At 39.0% G+C, this 20,945-nt stretch overlaps 1 protein-coding gene across 19 annotated transcripts in view; it reads left to right on the forward strand.

The window, feature by feature from the left end:
- The window catches only part of TENM3 (teneurin transmembrane protein 3), a 2,726,163-nt gene that overhangs the window by 2,592,861 nt on the left and 112,357 nt on the right, over positions 1 to 20,945 (forward strand). For all 19 annotated transcript variants that reach the window (XM_074396661.1, XM_074396660.1, XM_074396665.1 and 16 more), the window contains 5 exons: positions 3,415 to 3,629; positions 16,090 to 16,300; positions 16,670 to 16,771; positions 16,963 to 17,157; positions 18,248 to 18,448. In XM_074396661.1, coding sequence (XP_074252762.1) covers positions 3,415 to 3,629; positions 16,090 to 16,300; positions 16,670 to 16,771; positions 16,963 to 17,157; positions 18,248 to 18,448 — 924 coding nt within the window. The remainder of the gene's footprint in view (positions 1 to 3,414; positions 3,630 to 16,089; positions 16,301 to 16,669; positions 16,772 to 16,962; positions 17,158 to 18,247; positions 18,449 to 20,945) is intronic.

The following is a 20,945-nucleotide window of genomic DNA, read 5'->3' on the forward strand; positions in this document are numbered from 1 at the left end:
TTGTCTGAGCCTTAGTTTCCTCATCTCAAAATGACACCAACCTCATAGATGAAACTACTTGTCATATTTTAGGCTCTCAGTAAAGAATAGTTTCTATTTCTTTCTCCCCTGAATCTTCTCAATAAAAACTACTTGATAACAAATGCAGGTTCCTTTGCAGAAGCTTCCTAAATGCAAAGTAGAAACTGGTCTCAAATATTTAAAAATTTCTGAGGAAAGCAAGATGTCTGTTTAGATAGAAAGCAAAATAATCTCTGAGTAGTAATGTTATATATTTTTTCTCTTTTTATTTGTATGTTCTAATTTTGCTGAAATGAACAAGTATTATTATAGTAAAATATTTTGAGTCCTATGAGTTGTGCACAGTTTATAATCTAAGAGTTGATGCGTGAAAAACTACAAGGACTACTATAACTCAGTGTGGAAATTTTATTCCTAAGATCATTTTGTATTACTGAATTGGTTCAAGAAAAATAGACCTGATAGCGGGCGTGATTGTGAACACTGGTAAAGAAGAGAGGAAGTGAGATTATAAGTAATACCTTTTTATTGAGTTTCCTTGTACAACCCTCTTCGGCCTCATGCCTGGGTTATTGCAACTGTGTCCCCACTCATCTCTCCATTTCCAGGCTTCCCACAGTTACTGCACAGTAACGCGCTTGAAACAGTGATTGCATTTCACGTTTAGCCTGCTCAGAACCTTTAATGGGTCTCCATTTAGCTATAGCTGTCCTTTGCAACTGACGGTACATGTGTCCTGTAGGCTGTAGTAGTCCAGGTGGAAAGCAATTCTAACATATACTCTCCCTCGAACCCCACATTTATCTGTAAGTGTGAATTTTTTGTGAATTGCTGCAGATCCTACCATCCATAAACTGGGTCTGTGATTGCAGGTCATGTTTCTTAGTAATCTTCAATTCTGTTTCTCTTGGTTATGCACACACCCCACCACCACACAAGAATAAGTGTGTTTGTGGCATTGCAATGCAATTTACTCATAATAAATCTTCAAGTATCTATTTTAAAAACATACCATAAATGACATGCATAGCAACAGAATGCTAATAAATATACACATCTTCAGGGAAAAGGTGTAATAACACTCTTTGATAGAGTAAAAATACAAAAAAAAAACACTAGCATAAAGTATAAAGACTATATTCTTTAACCTAGTATTCAAGACCCTCCACAAACGGATCCCATTTCCCTTCCCAACCCTATCCCCCATCACTCCTGTGAAAAATCCATTCAATACCTCCTGAGAGCCAAACATTGCAACCTGCACTAGATGTGTCAAACCTCATGTAATCCTTTTAACAGTGCAGTGATTACATTACTCTTTTCTAGACGAGGCTTAGTAACTTCCTTAAGGTCACACAGCTAATTGTTGGCAGAGCCAGGATTCAAACCCAGGTTTGTCTGACTCCAAAACCAGTTTTCTTTGTCTTCTTTTCTGGCCAGATGAATTTCTCTGTTGAGCATCAGCCTAACACCTGTCAAGTTCTACTGCCATGCTTGTGATGGTGATGTTTATCCCAGCTCAGAAACTGTATCCTACCTGTCCCTCAAAGTTTACCACAAAAACTTAACTCCTGTGAAATCTCTCAACCTCCCCCCTGCAGTGACAGTGCCTTTCTCTGACCTCTATTCATATGTTGCTTTAGGGTCTCACTTAATTTATCAGTTTGTGGGTGTTGTCTCCCAGCCAGGTAATTACTACTTGATGGTGGAAGCTGTGGAAGTCACATTAGATCATCTCTAAGATTCTACTCTCTGGTTTATACTTTTTTAAATCACCTACATTCTGCCCCTAGCAAACTCTCAGTAAAAATGAACTCAGTGTTAAACTAGTGACTCTTCAAGATAGTCAGAAGACTCTCTCCTCCATCACTAAGATAAGATAGTTTACAGCTCTCAGACTTAAAATTGCATCCTCTACATTTTGAATTAACAGTTTAATGTTTAAAAAAAAAGACAAGGCCAGGCGCGGTGGCTCAAGCCTGTAATCCCAGCACTTTGGGAGGCCACGGCGGGTGGATCACAAGGTCAAGAGATCGAGACCATCCTGGTCAACATGGTAAAACCCCGTCTCTACTAAAAATACAAAACATTAGCTGGGCATGGTGGCGCATGCCTGTAATCCCAGTTACTCAGGAGGCTGAGGCAGGAGAATTGCCTGAACCCAGGAGGCGGAGGTTGCGGTGAGCCGAGATCGCGCCATTGCACTCCAGCCTGGGTAACAAGAGCGAAACTCCGTCTCAAAAAAAAAAAAGACAAAGTTGGTAGTAAGCCAACATTGTTGCCACTTTTTTTTTTAAGAGGCGGGGGTCTCACTATGTTGCCCAGGCTGAACTTTAACTCCCGAGCTCAAGTGTTCCTCCCCCCTCACTCTCCTGGTGTCATCACTGTAAAAAGGCTGAATTGATAGAAGATCATTTGACCAGTTTCATTCTGTGCCTCAGCCTTCACGGACCCATCTGCATAAGAGACAGTGTGGTTGTATTTCCACTTACGGCAAATTGCACAACTTCTATCATGACCCCCATCAGAATAACTGAGAAAGAACCTTGGCAAAAGTGGAAAGGGGGAACACCGTACCAAAAAGAGGATTCTTGGATCTGTTTTCTAGAAGGAAGCCATGCAGGAAGAGAAGAGAGGGTGTCTCTTAACAGGTGGCAGAGATCCAGGGAGCAAGGAGGTTTTGTTTCTATGGATCAAAGATCAGTGTAGTCAGGAGGAACGTATGTCCACTGAGGCTGCAAGTAAGTTTGAAATGGGGGTCCAAACAAAGAGGAAAGGGTACAACAGCCTACATCAAAAACCATGTGAGCACTTAAGCTTACCCCTCCTTCCTTTCCCCTCACAATGTCCCCAGCCCCTTCCCTACCTCTCTGCCAGCATCTGATGTTTTTCATTCATCCTAATACATAGTTTAGATAGAACTACCTGAATCTGAGCCATTGATTGGTCTTACCGTTTGCTTAAGGATTGATTTAGAAATCTCCACAATTCATTTGCCTTAATTTACACTTTTCTGTGTTATAGTATGTTTAGAATGACTGATAAGTACCAGACCTAATCTCTCCCAAGAGATAGCAAGACACATAATCGTAAAATAATTATTTTTTAAGTGAACAGAAAGACTGTCAGTGTGAAAACAGCTTTAGTAACAGGTATACCTTGGGTGAAGTCTAAAGGATTTTAACTTAAATATCTTATTAACTAAACAATAATTAGTAAAATACCAATATCTAACAATGGAAGCTTTTACAGTGAAAATTTTATCAGAGTACTTTATCAGATGAAATGGCTTGAGCATTTAGTAAAAATAACTGTTTCAAAAAGTTTTAAAACCATTTTTGTTCTGTTTAAAAAGAATTTTTTTTTCTTCATCAATGGATCTCTTACATTCAGGAAAATTAGGTGGATTTACACCAGAAAATAACACCATAGATTCCGGAGAACTTGATATTGGCCGAAGAGCAATTCAAGAGGTTCCTCCTGGGATCTTCTGGAGATCACAGCTCTTTATTGATCAGCCACAGTTTCTTAAATTCAATATCTCTCTTCAGAAGGATGCATTGATCGGAGTATATGGCCGAAAAGGCTTACCACCTTCCCATACTCAGGTAAGACTAGGCTTTCTCATCAATAAAATAAAAACTGCTGGTTGCATATTTTGAAGTTATTCTCTTTCTTAAGCTCAGCTGTTTGGTTAACTATTTGACCACTTTTGAATTGACTTTCTACAGTAGAAAGAATTTTGAATGGAGGTTACTTATATTCTGAGGTTTTTGAATCAGTAGTGGGAAGAACAATATTTTCTTTCTGATTTGACTGTTTAAAAATGTACTGAATTTTGTGAGCAACTTAATGAATATTGAGCATCATCTGAGCACCCAATAAAACATCATGGATTTTCCAAGTGTTTTACGATGATTCTATGATAATTTCAGATGATCTTATTCCTTTCATGTAGTAGATGCATAACATATTCATCTCAAACATGTATTCATTCTGTTCAAAATGTATTTTTTAGTTTATGCCAGATTTACTCTTAGTAGAGAAATTATGGGAACATCAACATAAATATGATGGCAGGAACTTTATCAACTCAAGCACTGTTCCTAATCTAAAATGATGAATGTGGAAATAAAGAGGCAAGAGAACTTTCAGAGATAACCAAGTATGATCACATTAGTGTGGTACACAAAACAGTTCAAATTTCCTTAATATCAGAGAACTTTAAAGTCATTTTCCTGGCATAAAAATTCCCTCACAACAGCAGTCAGAGATGGAGAACTACTGTCAATTCCACAGGCTTTTTCATAATCTAATACAGTACCGGGTCATGGTATGTAAATTGGATATTGTCGCTTAATATAGGTTTCATCACGTCTAAGAGAAGTTATGTAAATTACCTACTGTAAAACTGGAACTGAGACTTTCCCCAAGATCAACTGTTATGTTAGTAAATAGAGGAATTTCAAATATGTAATAATTGGTTAATTAAAATTGACAATTGGATGAGCCTAAAGTGATATTTGATAATCAGTTTATTTACCCAGGGGATTTCCTGCTGATTTAGTGTGATTTATAAAATAAAGACTGGAGAGTTTTTATTCATGCTTTATATCATATAATTTTGTGAGAAATATGTTTTCTATAACCTAGGCACATAAATTATGAAGAAAAGTTATCACATATTAATAAAGTATTTATATCTTTAAAGAAAAATGAGTAAGAAGATTTTAACATGCTTTTTCTAATGTAATTGTGGATTTAGTACATATACATATATGATTTTTTGGCTGTGAAATTTTTGAATATCAGGCTTTAGTAATTTATTTTTCTATTTAAAATTTTTAATATCTATATTATTAAAGTAAATTTGGTTCTTATGCATTGTATGCTTCTTATAATGTACTAATGCACAATTTTAATTTTATATTTTTGTTTGTTTGTTGGGGTTTTTGTTTTTGTTTGAGACAGGGTCTCACTCCATCATGCAGGCTGGAGTGCAATGGCACAATCTCATCTCACCGCAGCCTCAACCTCTGTGGCTCAGGTGATCCTCCCACCTCAGCCTCTTGGGTAGCTGGGACTACAGATACGTGTCACCTTACCCAGCTAATTTTTGTATTTTTTGTAGAGATGAAGTTTTACCATATTGCCCAGGCTGGTCTTGAACTCCTGGGCTCAAGCAATCTGCCCACCTCAACTTCCCAAAGGGCTGGGATTATAGGTGTGAGCCACCATATCTGGACCATTTTATTTTATTTTATTTTATTTTTATTTATTTTTTTTTTATAATTTATTTTTTTTATTGCATTTTAGGTTTTGGGGTACATGTGATGAACATGCAAGATTGATGCATAGGTACACACATGGCAGTGTGCTTTGCTGCCTTCCGTCCCCTCACCTGTATCTGTCATTTCTCCCCATGCTATCTCTTCCCACCTCCCCACCCCCCCGCCCCTCCCCCATTTCCCCCCAACGGACCCCAGTGTGTAGTGCTCCCCTCCCTGTGTCCATGTGTTCTCATTGTTCAACACCCGCCTATGAGCGAGAATATACGGTGTTTGATTTTCTGCTCTTGTGTCAGTTTGCTGAGAATGATGGTTTCCAGGTTCATCCATGTCCCTACAAAGGACGTGAACTCATCGTTTTTGATGGCTGCGTAATATTCCATGGTGTATATGTACCACATTTTCCCTATCCAGTCTATCATCGTTGGGCATTTGGGTTGGTTCCAGGTCTTTGCTATTGTAAACAGTGCTGCAATGAACATTCGTGTGCACGTGTCCTTGTAGTAGAATGATTTATAATCCTTTGGATATATACCCAGTAATGGGATTGCTGGGTCAAATGGGATTTCTATTTTTAGGTCCTTGAGGAATCGCCACACTGTCTTCCACAATGGTTGAATTAATTTACATTCCCACCAACAGTGTAAAAGTGTTCCTATTTCTCCACATCCTCTCCAGCATCTGTTGTTTCCCGATTTTTTAATGATCGCCATTCTAACTGGTGTGAGATGGTATCTCAATGTGGTTTTGATTTGCATTTCTCTGATGACCAGTGATGATGAGCATTTTTTCATATGTTTGTTGGCCTCCTGTATGTCTTCTTTTGTAAAGTATCTGTTCATATCCTTCGCCCATTTTTGAATGGGCTTGTTTGTTTTTTTCTTGTAGATCTGCTTTAGTTCTTTGTAAATTCTGGATATCAGCCCCTTGTCAGATGGGTAGACTGCAAAAATTTTTTCCCATTCTGTTGGTTGCCGATTCACTCTACTGACTGTTTCTTTTGCCGTGCAGAAGCTGTGGAGTTTGATTAGGTCCCATTTGTCTATTTTGGCTTTTGTTGCCATTGCTTTTGGCGTTTTGGTCATGAAGTCCTTGCCTACACCTATGTCCTGAATGGTTTTGCCTAGATTTTCTTGTAAGGTTTTTATGGTATTAGGTCTGATGTTTAAGTCTTTAATCCATCTGGAGTTAATTTTGGTGTAAGGTGTCAGGAAGGGGTCCTGTTTCTGCTTTCTGCACATGGCTAGCCAGTTTTCCCAACACCATTTATTAAACAGGGAGTCCTTTCCCCATTGCTTGTTTTTGTCAGGTTTGTCGAAGATCAGATGGTTGTGGGTATGTTGTATTTCCTCTGAGGCCTCTGTTCTGTTCCATTGGTCTATATCTCTGTTTTGGTACCAGTACCATGCTGTTTTGATTACTGTAGCCTTGTAGTATAGTTTGAAGTCCAGTAGTGTGATGCCTCCTGCTTTGTTCTTTTTGCTTAGAATTGACTTGGCTATGCGGGCTCTCTTTTGGTTCCATATGAAGTTTAAGGTGTTTTTCTCCAGTTCTGTGAAGAAGGTCATTGGTAGCTTGATGGGAATAGCGTTGAATCTGTAAATTACTTTGGGCAGTATGGCCATTTTCACGATGTTGATTCTTCCTAACCATGAACATGGAATGTTTCTCCATCTGTTTGTATCCTCTCTTATTTCGTTGAGCAATGGCTTGTAGTTCTCCTTGAAGAGGTCCTTTACGTTCCTTGTTAGTTGTATTCCTAGGTACTTTATTCTCTTTGTAGCAATTGTGAATGGCAGTTCGTTCTTGATTTGGCTCTCTTGAAGTCTATTACTGGTGTATAGGAATGCTTGTGATTTTTGCACGTTGATTTTGTATCCTGAGACTTTGCTGAAGTTGTTTATCAGTTTCAGGAGATTTTGGGCTGAGATGATGGGGTCTTCCAGATATACAATCATGTCATCTGCAAATAGAGACAATTTGATTTCCTCCTTTCCAATTTGGATACCCTTTATTTCTTTTTCTTGCCTGATTGCTCTGGCTAGAACTTCCAGTACTATATTGAATAGGAGTGGTGAGAGAGGGCATCCTTGTCTAGTGCCAGATTTCAAAGGGAATGCTTCCAGTTTTTGCCCATTCAGTATGATATTGGCTGTTGGTTTGTCGTAAATAGCTTTTATTGTTTTGAGATACGTTCCGTCAATACCTAGTTTATTGAGGGTTTTTAGCATAAAGGGTTGTTGAATTTTGTCAAAAGCCTTCTCTGCATCAATTGAGATAATCATGTGGTTTTTGTCTTTGGTTCTGTTTATGTGGTGAATTACGTTTATGGACTTGCGTATGTTGAACCAGCCTTGCATCCCCGGGATGAATCCTACTTGATCACGGTGGATGAGCTTTTTGATATGCTGTTGCAATCGGTTTGCCAGTATTTTATTGAAGATTTTTGCATCTATGTTCATCATGGATATTGGCCTGAAATTTTCTTTTCTTGTTGAGTCTCTGCCGGGTTTTGGTATCAGGATGATGTTTGTCTCGTAAAATGATTTGGGAAGGATTCCCTCTTTTTGGATTGTCTGGAATAGTTTCAGAAGGAATGGTATCAGCTCCTCCTTGTATGTCTGGTAGAATTCAGCTGTGAACCCATCTGGACCTGGGCTTTTTTTGGGTGGTAGGCTCTTTATTGCTGCCTCGACTTCAGACCATGTTATTGGTCTATTCAGGGTTTCGGCTTCTTCCAGGTTTAGGCTTGGGAGGTTGCAGGTGTCCAGGAATTTATCCATTTCTTCCAGGTTTACTAGTTTATGTGCATAGAGTTGTTTGTAATAATCTCTGATGATGGTTTGGATTTCTGTGGAATCTGTGGTGATATCCCCTTTATCGTTTTTTATTGCATCAATTTGGTTATTCTCTCTTTTCTTTTTTTATTAATCTGGCTAGTGGTCTGTCTATTTTGTTGATCTTTTCAAAAAACCAGCTCCTGGATTAATTGATTTTTTGAAGAGTTTTTTGTGTCTCTATTTCCTTCAGTTCTGCTCTGATCTTAGTTATTTCCTGTCTTCTGCTAGGTTTTGAGTTTTTTTGATCTTGCTTCTCTAGCTCTTTCAATTTTGATGATAGAGTGTCAATTTTAGACCTCTCCTTTCTTCTCATGTGGGCACTCATTGCTATATATTTTCCTCTAGAGACTGCTTTAAATGTGTCCCAGAGGTTCTGGTATGTTGTGTCTTCGTTCTCATTGGTTTCAAAGAACATCTTTATTTCTGCCTTCATTTCATTGTTTATCCAGCCAACATTCAAGAGCAAGTTGTTCAGTTTCCATGAAGCTGTGCAGTTCTGAGTTAGTTTCTGCATTCTGAGTTCTAACTCGATTGCACTGTGGTCTGAGAGACTGTTTGTTATGATTTCTGTTCTTTTGCATTTGCTGAGGAGTGATTTATTGCCAATTATGTGGTCAATTTTAGAGTAGGTGTGATGTGGTGCTGAGAAGAATGTATATTCTGTGGATTTGGGGTGGAGAGTTCTGTAAATGTCTATTAGGTTTGCTTGTTCCAGGTCTGTATTCAGGTCCTGGATATCCTTGTTGATTTTCTGTCTGGTTGATCTGTCTAATATTGACAATGGGGTGTTAAAGTCTCCCACTATTATTGTGTGGGAGTCTAAGTCTCTTTGTAAGTCATTAAGAACTTGCCTTATGTATCTGGGTGCTCCTGTATTGGGTGCATATATATTTAGGATCGTTAGCTCTTCTTGTTGCAGTGATCCTTTTACCATTATGTAATGTCCTTCTTTGTCTCTTTTGATCTTTGTTGCTTTAAAGTCTATTTTATCAGAGATGAGAATTGCAACTCCTGCCTTTTTTTGCTCTCCATTTGCTTGGTAGATCTTCCTCCATCCCTTTATTTTGAGCCTTTGTGTATCCTTGCATGTAAGATGGGTTTCCTGGATACAGCACACTGATGGGTTTTGGCTTTTTATCCAATTTGCCAGTCTGTGTCTTTTGATTGGGGCATTTAGTCCATTGACATTTAGGGATAGTATTGTTATGTGTGAATTTGATGCTGTCATTTTGATGCTACCTGGCTGTTTTGTTGGTTAGTTGATGCAGATTCTTGATTGTGTTGATGCTTTTTTACCATTTGGTGTGTTTTTGGAGTGGCTGGTACTGGTTGTTCCTTTATATGTGTAGAGCCTCTTTCAGGAGTTCTTGTAGAGCAGGTTTGGTGGTGATGAAATCTCTGAGTGCTTGCTTGTTCACAAAGGATTTTATTTTTCCTTCACTTATGAAGCTTAGTTTGGCTGGATAGGAGATTCTGGGTTGAAAGTTCTTTTCTTTAAGGATGTTGAATATTGGCCCCCAATCTCTTCTGGCTTGTAGGGTTTCTGCTGAGAGATCTGCTGTGAGTCTAATGGGCTTCCCTTTGTGGGTAACCCGACCTTTCTCTCTGGCTGCCCTTAGCATTTTCTCTTTCATTTCAACCCTGGTGAATCTGACGATTATGTGCCTTGGGGTTGCTCTTCTTGAGGAATATCTCTGTGGTGTTCTCTGTATTTCCTGGATTTGAATATTGGTCTGCCTTGCTAGGTTAGGGAAGTTTTCCTGGATAATATCCTGAAGAGTATTTTCCAGCTTGGATTCATTCTCTTCATCACATTCAGGTACACCTATCAGACGTAGATTAGGTCTTTTCACATAGTCCCACATTTCTTGAAGATTTTGTTCATTCCTTTTTGCGCTTTTTTCTCTGTTCTTGCCTTCTCTTTTTATTTCATTGAGTTGATCTTCGACCTCTGATATCCTTTCTTCTGCTTGGTCAATTCGGCTGTTGAAGCTTGTGCATGCTTCACGAAGTTCTTGTGTTGCGTTTTTCAGCTCCATCAATTCACTTACACTCCTCTCTATGCTGTCCATTCTCGTCAGCAGTTCGTCCAATCTTTTTTCAAGGTTCCTATTTTCTTTGCGATGGGTTAGAACATGTTCTTTTAGCTCATTGTAGTTTCTTACTACCCACCTTCTGAAGTCTGATTCTGTCATTTCATCACCCTCCTTCTCCATCCGGTCTGGTTCCCTTGCTGGTGAGGAGTTGTGATCACTTTTAGGAGGAGAGGTGTTCTGGTTTCGGGAGTTTTCATCCTTTTTGCGCTGATTTCTTCCCATTTTTGTGGGTTTATCCACCTGTTGTCTGTCTCTGTCCCAGGGAGTTGGAGCTTTATGAGTTTCCGTTGCACTACTGCCTTTTTTGATTTTTCTTTCAGGTCTGACCCGTCCAGGTAGCAGCATGCCTAGCCTCTGCCTGTCCGCAGGGGCTTTGCTGAGCTGCTGTGGGCTCCGCCCAGCTGCCCTGAGCTCTTCCCTGTAGTCCTTTTTATATGGGCGTAGTTAGAACTGTCTCGCAATGGTGGCCCCGCCTCTGTTGTGTTGGACTCTCTCTGTTGTGGCAGGTTGCCTCGGCAACGGCAGCCTGCCTACGTAGTGGTGGAGAGTCTCAGTAATGGCGGAAGCCCCTCCCCCACGGAGCGGGACCGTCCTGGTTCAGCTGTGCTTGGTTTGAAGGGCTCAACCCAGAGGGTTTCCAATTACTGTTTTTGTTTTGGTTGTTGTTGGGGGTGGAGGGGTGGGACCAACCGAGCCTGATCACCTGGCTCCCTGACTCAGAGTCTTTTCTTTTAAGTTGAACGACCCCGCGTTCCGGTCGCTTGTTGAAAAGGCGCCGGGATCTCCCGTGCTGCGACTCACGGAGTCCGCTCGAACTGCGGCGCCGGCTCCTGGCGGATTTTTTCCCTAGGAATCTCCTGGCCTGACTCGCTATTTCAGATGAATGGGCTATTCTGCCGTCTCAGGGCTCTGCTCGCCAGCTAAGAGGGCTCCCAGACCATTGGCTTTTGTACGGAGAACCGCAGCAACAGGGAGTTGTCACAGCAGCCGCGCAGGCGGAATCAGCCCCGCGGGAGCCAAAACAGCCGCACCGGCTGGGACTGCGACGCTGGCGACCCCTCTGCCTGGGTATCTCCTGGTCTGTGGGCAATAAGAGTTCGTCTGGAAATGCGGCGTCCACTCACCCTCTGCACTTTCACTGGGAGCTGAAGTCCTGAGCTGTTCTTAGGCGGCCATCTTCCCAGCATGACCATTTTATTTTATTTATTTATTTTGAGAAGGAGTTTTGCTCTTGTTGTCCATGCTGGAATGCAATAGCGTAATCTCAACTCACCACAGTCTCCGACTCCTGGGTTCAAGCTCTTCTGCCTTACCCTCCCAAGTAGCTGGATCACAGGCATGCACCACCATGCCCAGCTAATTTTGTATTTTTAGTAGAGACGAGGTTTCTCCATGTTGGTCAGGCTGGTCCTGAACTCCCGACCTCAGGTGATCTGCCCGCCTCAGCCTCCTAAAGTGCTAAGATTATAGGCATGAGCCTCCGCACCCAGCCAGTCTGGACCATTTTAAATTTTAGATTTGACTCCAGTTCATGTTATAGGTGATACTGACTAGGATATAATAACCAAATTTTCTTAAATTGAAGTCCTCTGTAACTTCAATTATAGTAGACAGGTTGTATTTATAGCAATTTCCAGTGAAATACGAAAAATATTTTCCCACTGAAACCACATATGTGATTATTTGTGTATAATTCAAGAAGTACACCTCTAAGCTGAGCACAGTAGTGAACATGTTAACTTGTAAATTCCAGAAAATAATTTCAGATAAGAATTGTCTATTGTGTTGTGTACTTGAAAGGTTTATTTGAAGATTTAGTTTACTCTGCAAGTTGTATGTAACACTTAAGATTAGAGAAATAAAACGGACAGTTTCAGGTTTTCTCGTAATTCTTCTACTATTTAAACACAATACATGTGATATCCACTTTTCTTTTCTACCACAATATATGTGTTTAAGTAGGTTATGCATTTTCTTAAGCTTCACAGTTATTATAGTTTCTTCCTGTGGTTTATTCAAGATCAGCAGAGCAATCAACTGTTTCTGAGTTCAGTGTTTAAACACTAAATATTCTATAAAGCAGCCCAAATTGAACATTTCTCTGTTTCTGGGGGACATTAAATAAATCAACCTGAAATAATTAAAATTGGCCAGCCATTCAGAATAGTTGCTTGAGCCTTCACAGTCTTTGTGACCCTTTGTAAAACTCTCTGTTTGATTACTGCCAAGAATCACTGGGCTTTCTTCTCCCTGAGGCCAGTTCATTCTCTTGGTCAGTTAGTGGCCTAAGGAAGCAATTCAGAGCCTTATGGTTAAGTATACTGTAGCATTTTAGTGCATTCGCATGAAGGCTCTTTTAGAATAGGAGCTGGAAACCTGGGATCTAAGCATAGCTTTACCACTTTTTGACTTTGTAACCTTGCATAAGTCACTTCTCTGAGCCTTAGTGTCGATTGGTGAAATGAAAGAGTTGGATCAGATGATCTGTAAAATCTATTTATTCTTCATAATCCAATGATTTACATCAAGACTGTGCCACTACCAAAGAGTTGATGTAAGGACACAGTTAAGTATTCATAGATTCTAAGAACTCATCGTTTTAGTAACAGAATTGAATTAAACATATAATCTAACTGTTCAGAAGTGAACCACCAAGATACCTGAAATAATGTTTATTTGTTTTTAAATGGTCTGTTAGATAATCAGCATAAATACAAGAAACATGGGCAAACTTTTCTTCCACTGATTATCCAAAAGACCTTGTTAATGCATTGTAGTTTAAAGCAACTTTAAATTAGGAATTTTAAAGTGTGTATATTTGGTAATATTAAATCATAAGAAAATGACTTTTAAAGGGCTTCACACTAAAATTGTCTAACTTTATATGAAACCTTTATCAAGAATAAGCTTTGTTTCATGATGGCTCCCCAGGAGTAGTGCAATTAAAGAGTAAGCCCCAAGAATTTTATTCTAAAAAGAGCATAAGATCCTAAGACTCCTCTTCTCCCTAAAAATGTGTCTGTGTCTTTATCTTAGAAGTATTGCAAAGCACAATTCACATTTGCCCTAAGTGACCACTTTATGCCTTAAGAACAAAGGTTATTAAGTATTTCCATTCCATGTAATTTGGTAATTTTTGACACAGATGGTTTTAGTGTTAAAGTAGGAAATGTTTCTTTAGGTATTTGAATCGCCCTTCTGAAATCGTGTGTGAAACACCCCTGCAGAAGAGCCTAGAATTGGATACTCAAAACCTGTCAGCTCCTCCCCCGCAACCATCATGCCTACTACCCCAGCCTTATTTTATTGTTCATAGTGTGATATAAGTGGTGATTTCTGTGATAAAGGTGATGGCTGTGATTTTGCCTTGAAAGACCAGCTAAAACTCTAAATTCCTCCCTTTCACTTTTTCAGTTACTGTGTTTAATGTTAGGGGAGAAAAATATTTATATGCATTGGGTCATAAAAAGAAACTTTTTCCTGTCTCTTTGCCATGCAAATGTAAATATTTAAACCTGACGAGGAAATGAGTGGCTTATTTGAGACAGAGACACCTTTCAAAACTGCTGAATTAATTCTCCTTCGATGATTTGGGAATAGAATCCAGTCAAATGTTTGCAGGCCAAGTGTCCACACCAGTCATTATTTTCATCCTTGTAAGGTATAAATGAAAATAAGCATTTTGGACTGCTGATCAGGTTAAACTGTTTTTATATCCCTCTCACAGCTGAAATCTGTTTTAATGCAGTTTTACTACACAAAAGAACAAAAAACTGTTTTTACTTATAAATAAAAATTTTGATAAGTCAGAAACTGAATATTCTAAATTCTCTCCAATATTAACAATAGCGGTCTATGATCAGTAAAATGCAATCTGTTTAACTGTGTTTCTCAGAAATTCCAACAGCTGATTTGATTCCAGCTTTATTAGATTAACAGATTCTTATAATAATCTTTTTCTTAAATTTCATTTAAGAAATCTATCAGAAAGTAGAATATTTGTGATTTACATATGCAGTATTATATTAATAATGATTTTTATATGTCATACTATAGCATATGTTTCACCATAAACACATCTCAGGAATAGAACAAAACTAGATAACAGTCTATAGACACTGAATCACTCTACTTTTAACAGCTGTTATCTAAAAAATTTCTTGAAACTACATTGGAAAGTCTTTTCAGTGTCTTTCAAATTCCCTGTATTATCTCGTTACAAAATTTTACCCCACTATATTAACAATCACATTTTATATTTTTAATTCTTTTTTAAACTCTCCAGTCACCCATGTTTATGTCTAATTTTACTAAAATGAAACTTAGATTTGATGATGATCTATTTATAAGAATTATAAGGTCCATTTACTGTTATTGCCATCCCTTCAGCACCTCTCCCCTTGTTTAACTGTTTAGACCAGGTGTCCCCAAACTACGGCCGGCCGGCGGGCCACATGCGGCCCCCTGAGGCCATTTATCCGGCCCCCCGCCACACTTCAGGAAGGGGCACCTCGTTCATTGGTGGTCAGTGAGAGGAGCACAGTATGTGGCGACCCTCCAACGGTCTGAGGGACAGTAAACTGGCCTCCTGTGTAAAAAGTTTGGGGACGCCTGGTTTAGATCAAAGATGTAAAGGCATCTTGTTACATCTAAGTAACTAAGTAAAATCTAACTGTAACTAAGTAAAAACCCATGGAGTTCTCCATGGTGCTTGAGATGGTCACATCAGGATCACAAGAGAGAGGTGGAGCAGGGTGGGGGGAATGACCGCACTTGGAGCAAAGTGCTCGCGAGTTCACACACCAGCCCCACCATTCCCACCTGCCTGAGAGCCCGCTACAGTTCCTCAAGATTCAGATTCCTTCGTCTGTAAGGTGCAAATGTTAAAGCCTTCCTCCCAAGGTTTCTATGAGGGACCAGTGCAGAGTAAGTATTCAGCCATAGTTGTTGCTACATGAATGTTAAATCAGAAGAAGACCATACAGGGTTATCTTGTGGTCTAACTAAAAGAAGATTGCTGGCAACATGGATGGAACTGGAGGTCATTGTGTGAAGTGAAATAAGCCAAGCACAGAAAGTCAAATGCTGCATGTTCTTGCTTATATGTGGAAGCTGAAAAAGTGAATGAGTAGAATGAGTAGAATGATGGATACCAGAGGCTGGGAAGGGCAGTGGGGACTGGGCATGAAAAGGGGTTGGCCAAGAGGTACAAAAAGTACAGCTAGAAAGAAGAAGAAAAGTTCTAGCAGTCAGCGGTACAGTAGGAAAATTATGGTTAACGATTTATTGTATATTTCAAAACTAGAAGACCTGTAATCTTCCCAACACAAAAGATAAGATGTTTGAGGTGACGGGTACCCCAATTACTCTGATTTGATCACTATACATTGTATACATGTTAATTAAAATAGCACATGTACCCTCAAAATATGTACGACTATTATATATATATATTAATTACTGAATTCATGGATTTAAAATAAAATAAGTCTTCTGGATGGGAAATGTAAGTTCATGTAGATTTTATGTTTGTATCCCCAAACTGTCTAAACTCATCAAACTTTTGATCAGTCTGTAGAATTAAGTAAATCTGGAAACCATATTGCCCAATAAGGGAAAACATGGTCCCTGATGTTTGAACCCAGCCTTATGTGGTGGGTAGTTTGGTCCTCCTTGTAAATGCTATGCATAGGAGACTTCTACCATTTGGACCTGTCAGTCAGGAACTTCTATCTAATATTGTATTTGTTAGAGCAAAGGAAGACAGCTTGAAGAAAAAAAAAAGAGAGAGAGAAGTAATCTGCTCTTTATATTGCTGACTATTTTTCCCCATCCTCCCCCCAGTACGACTTCGTAGAGCTCCTGGATGGCAGCAGGCTGATTGCCAGAGAGCAGCGGAGCCTGCTCGAGACAGAGAGAGCCGGGCGGCAGGCGAGATCCGTCAGCGTTCACGAGGCCGGCTTTATCCAGTACTTGGATTCTGGAATCTGGCATCTGGCTTTTTATAATGATGGGAAAAATGCAGAGCAGGTGTCTTTTAATACCATTGTTATAGGTAAGAATAGTCTTCAAAGCAGCATTTTCCAGGCTGCAGCCTAAACGCCGTGTTTAATGGAAACTAAATTATCCGTACCAATTTGGGGTAATTCCTAGGGTATTAAAGCCCAGGTAAAATGTGAGAATTATTTTTAAACCCTTTATTTGTGAATATGTGACAAACTTTGAAGTACTGGGAGAAGATATTATCTGGAATTACCTTGGGAGAGAAGAGTACATCAGGAACACTTTCAAATCTGCGTTTGAAGTGACAGTGCTTTGCATTACTGTTCAAATTATCTAGCATAAATGAAGATCAAAGTGACACCGTTTATCTTTTGCAAGAGGCAGGCTATACAAAAGTGTTCCTTCTTTCTCTTTTCTTCAGAGTCTGTGGTGGAGTGCCCCCGAAATTGCCATGGAAATGGAGAATGCGTTTCTGGAACTTGCCATTGTTTTCCGGGATTTCTGGGTCCGGATTGTTCAAGAGGTATGCAAGTTAGATTCTTTTCTTAAGCCGATATAAATAAGCTGTAGAAACACAAGTAATTCTGAAAACTACCAAGACAGGAAAGAAAGGAGGGGAAACTGGCACGTTGCTTGTTCCAGCGATGTGCCTTTTCTTTCGGAAGCTTGATGGTGAATGTGGCTGTAATTCTTCTGTCGTGTCTTGTTTCACAGCGGCCTGTCCAGTGTTGTGTAGTGGCAACGGGCAGTACTCGAAGGGCCGCTGCCTCTGTTTCAGCGGCTGGAAGGGCACCGAGTGTGATGTGCCGACTACCCAGTGTATTGACCCGCAGTGTGGGGGTCGTGGGATTTGTATCATGGGCTCTTGTGCTTGCAACGCAGGATACAAAGGAGAAAATTGTGAAGAAGGTAAACATGTCAATATTTACAGAAGTCTGTTGTTATCTTCATAAAGAAACAGATTATGTCTGTCATCTTTAGTTTGGCAGATCTCTTGTTACAGGCTTCCTTTTGAAAGCGATTGTGAAAATCCATATTTGTGAATGCATCGTTTTATTAACATTTTAACTAATGAAAAGAACAAACACCAAAGGGCCTCTTTGCTCTTCTTCAGTAGTGTGAATTGTTCCTTTTCTTCACTCTGAGAAAGCAAGCAAATCTTTATGCCTTGAACCCCACAGCAGACTGTTGATTTTATTTTTAATCATATTTTACATTGATGCCAGCTTCTAAATCTAGCATTTTGACATCTCTAGAAAGACAGAATAGTACACAGAATCTTCTACTGAAAAGAAGTATGACATCGTGGATTTGTTGCATAGCTGTGTACGTATAATGATGAGAGTCGAGATACCATACTGTAAAGTGCAGGTGAATTGTTTTTTCAAAAAGCAAAAAAGCACCATTTCCGTTCTTCAATCAAATTGATTTTATTGATCTGCACACACAAAGTAATGCAATTAAGTCTCTGGAATTAAATTTTCAGGCCATTGACCCTACAAGTGTAAAGTTTTATTGAGTCAAATCGCTAAATTAAATCTCGTCATCTAAAGCACATTAAAGTGAATTAAGAAGGCTAGAGAGTATGCAACTCATTTCTTTCTCAAACACTGTGAGGCTCCCATACAGCTGTCAGTACTCAGTGGTCATGGATTAGGTCAGCTGATACAGATTTTGTTATAGAGAAAGCAATACTTATTACTCCGTGATTAGGCAGAACAGAGAGCAATAGTCTGAAACCTCAAGAGCCTGTGTGTGTAATTCAGGAAGATTACAAATCCTTGCAAGAGTCTCAGTTACCTAAATGGCATTAGGCTGGTTCTTAATGCTTTATTGTATTATAATTCTTTGCATTTTCAGAAACAAGTTCTTCGAAATGGTAGATAAATATTTGATTATCCAAAATGATGATATAAATTAGACTAGGATTTAATTCTTTTTTCTGCATGCACTTTGATATCTTCTGGATTTAATAAAATTGTTTTTTTCTTTACACCAGCTGACTGTCTAGACCCTGGGTGTTCTAATCACGGTGTGTGTATCCATGGGGAATGTCATTGCAATCCAGGATGGGGAGGTAGCAATTGTGAAATACTCAAGACCATGTGTCCAGACCAGTGCTCTGGTCACGGAACATACCTTCAAGAAAGTGGCTCCTGCACATGTGACCCTAATTGGACTGGCCCAGACTGCTCAAACGGTGAGGTTAACAAATGTACTACCATCGAGTTGCTTAATATGATTTAGCTAAAGATGATATTTTAATTTTTAAAACCCCCTGTTTAAGCCCAATGCACATTTTATTAAAGTGATTCTTTATAGAAATAAATATTAAAAGTAATGATACGTAGTTGCCTTATTAAAAAAAGAACCAGGCTTAGCCAATTTGTCATTAAAATTTAGTATTATGGGGAAGAGTAATCTTTAATTCGTATAAGATACAATATCTTCTTAACTCTCATTTTATGGAACTACTAATCAAAACTAACCTCTCTAAAATCTTAAGTATAGCTTGGGGATTTAAGCACATTATCTTATAAACAGAGAAGCCTCAATTTAAAAAAATCATTTGACAATATAAGGCTAAACATGATAGACAAAGAGTATACATGTATAGATATTATGATGTGTATAAATGGTTCAACACTGAGTTTTTGGTCATATTAATATGATTCTAATAAAAATGGTGCAAGGTAATTTTAGTCAATCAGCCAAGTTGTTATTGGGCACTTACTGTGTGCATGGCATTGCAATGGGCCCTGTAAGAATAAAAGACCAGCAAATCGTGTCTGCCCTCTACAACAATGGCTTTCTCATTTTTTAAACTTGGACAATCATCTTAAATACATTTTGACATTATGACCTAGTGTAAGTACACATGCACATACTCACATGATTGAAATAAACATTTTATAAAGTGACACTGACTTTTTTCAAGTCTATTTTATTTTTTGTTCAAATGTTGGTTGCAACTCGAGCTAATTCCGTGACTCATATGTTACGGCTTGAGAAGATGGCCATTCTAGTGTGGAAGATTACGGTTTAATTGGGGAGATAAGATGAATACATATGAAATAATTAGAAATCAATACATTCTAGTTTAATATTATATTGAGTGTTACGTGGAATATTATGCTAAATTCAGTAGACATTCAGAAGAGTGATTCTAACTTAATGAGTATTCAAAGTTTTCAAGGAGACTTGTATTAACATTTATTTAATGATGATGGCAGTCTGGGTAAAGGTATAATTTTTGGCTAGGTGAACAGTATTAGAAAATACTTAAAGCATGGACTGTGAAATCAGATGTGTGAATTCATATCCAATCTGTACCCCTTAATAGCTATGTTACCTTAGGCAAGTTGCTATATGCCTCAGTTTATTCATCTATAAAATCATGGGACACTCTTCACAAAGATGCTATGGGAATTACTGGGAATCATGTACATAAAGTACTTAGTACAAAGCTTGGCTGATAATACATTCTAAAGATAGCTTCTACCACCGTCACCACTACCATAGAGTGAACATCCCTAACCTGAAATTCAGAATGCTCCAAATTCAAAAGTTTTTCAGCACCAACATGAAGCTCAGGGGAATGCTCATTGCAGCATTTCAGATTTTGTATTTTCAGATTAGGGATGCTCCAGAGGTATGTATTCTATAAATATTATAGCATCAGAAAAAGTCTAAAATCGAGATCACTTCTGATTCCAAGCAATTCAAACAAAAGATTAGCAAAGATGCAATTGTGAGAAATACCATTATATTCAAGGGACAGTGAAAAAGAAAAGTATTTGGAGGCAAAAAAAAATTGGGTTGGGCTCAATTATGGGGAGTACGGTTTAGAAATGATAGTTTTAGGCAATGGTAGATTTGCCAATAGCAATAATTTGCCCACTAAGACAATGAGAGCATCATTTTTGGAAAACTATCCTGTAGATAATGAGTCAGAGAGCGTGAATTGTGAGACTTTGATGGCAAGGAGACAGGCTGGAGGGCCTTCCCACAAGCCTGATGTGGTGAGAGCATGAATTTGTTGGAAGTCAGTAGACATGAAATAGACAAATCTGAGGGACGTTTGAAAGGAAAAGCAGACAGGACCTGCTGAAAAACCACAATAGAGAAGCATGTTGAGAAGAGCTGTAAGTGTGAAGCAAGGAAAATTGGTGCTAATGTTAATGTCTGTGAATGAAGCAGAAAGTTGGGACAGGGTGAGCCTGATTGAAGAGGCAGGACGTAGGGAAGCCAATGGAAGACAAGTGAGAAATGGAAAACCAGATGAATTCTGTTTGAATACTCGAACTCGGCAAAATTACACAATTCAACAAAAAAAAAAAGGAAAAGTGAGAAAGAGAAGCAAGGAAGAGAGGAGGAAGATGACAGAGGAGGAAAGACAAGGAGAAGACATGAGAAGGAAAATGGATTTTACTAGCAGTGTTGAGTGAATAAAAACATCCTGCTCAGATTAAACATAAGGCTTGGATTCAGTGATGGGGTCTATCTAGTCTCCCGCCCACCTGTTTAACAGTAAGTGGCTGAGAACCTGAACTCAGACACTGAATTGCCTGGGTTCAAATTTTGGACTGGCCGTTCACTAGCAATATGACGTTGTACAAGTCATTTAATATCTCTGTGCCTCTGTTTCTTTATATATATAAAATGGAGATAATTACAGGACTACTTTATACAGTTGA

Source organism: Saimiri boliviensis, chromosome 3 (genome assembly GCF_048565385.1).
Source record: "Saimiri boliviensis isolate mSaiBol1 chromosome 3, mSaiBol1.pri, whole genome shotgun sequence".
Lineage (NCBI taxonomy): Eukaryota > Metazoa > Chordata > Mammalia > Primates > Cebidae > Saimiri > Saimiri boliviensis.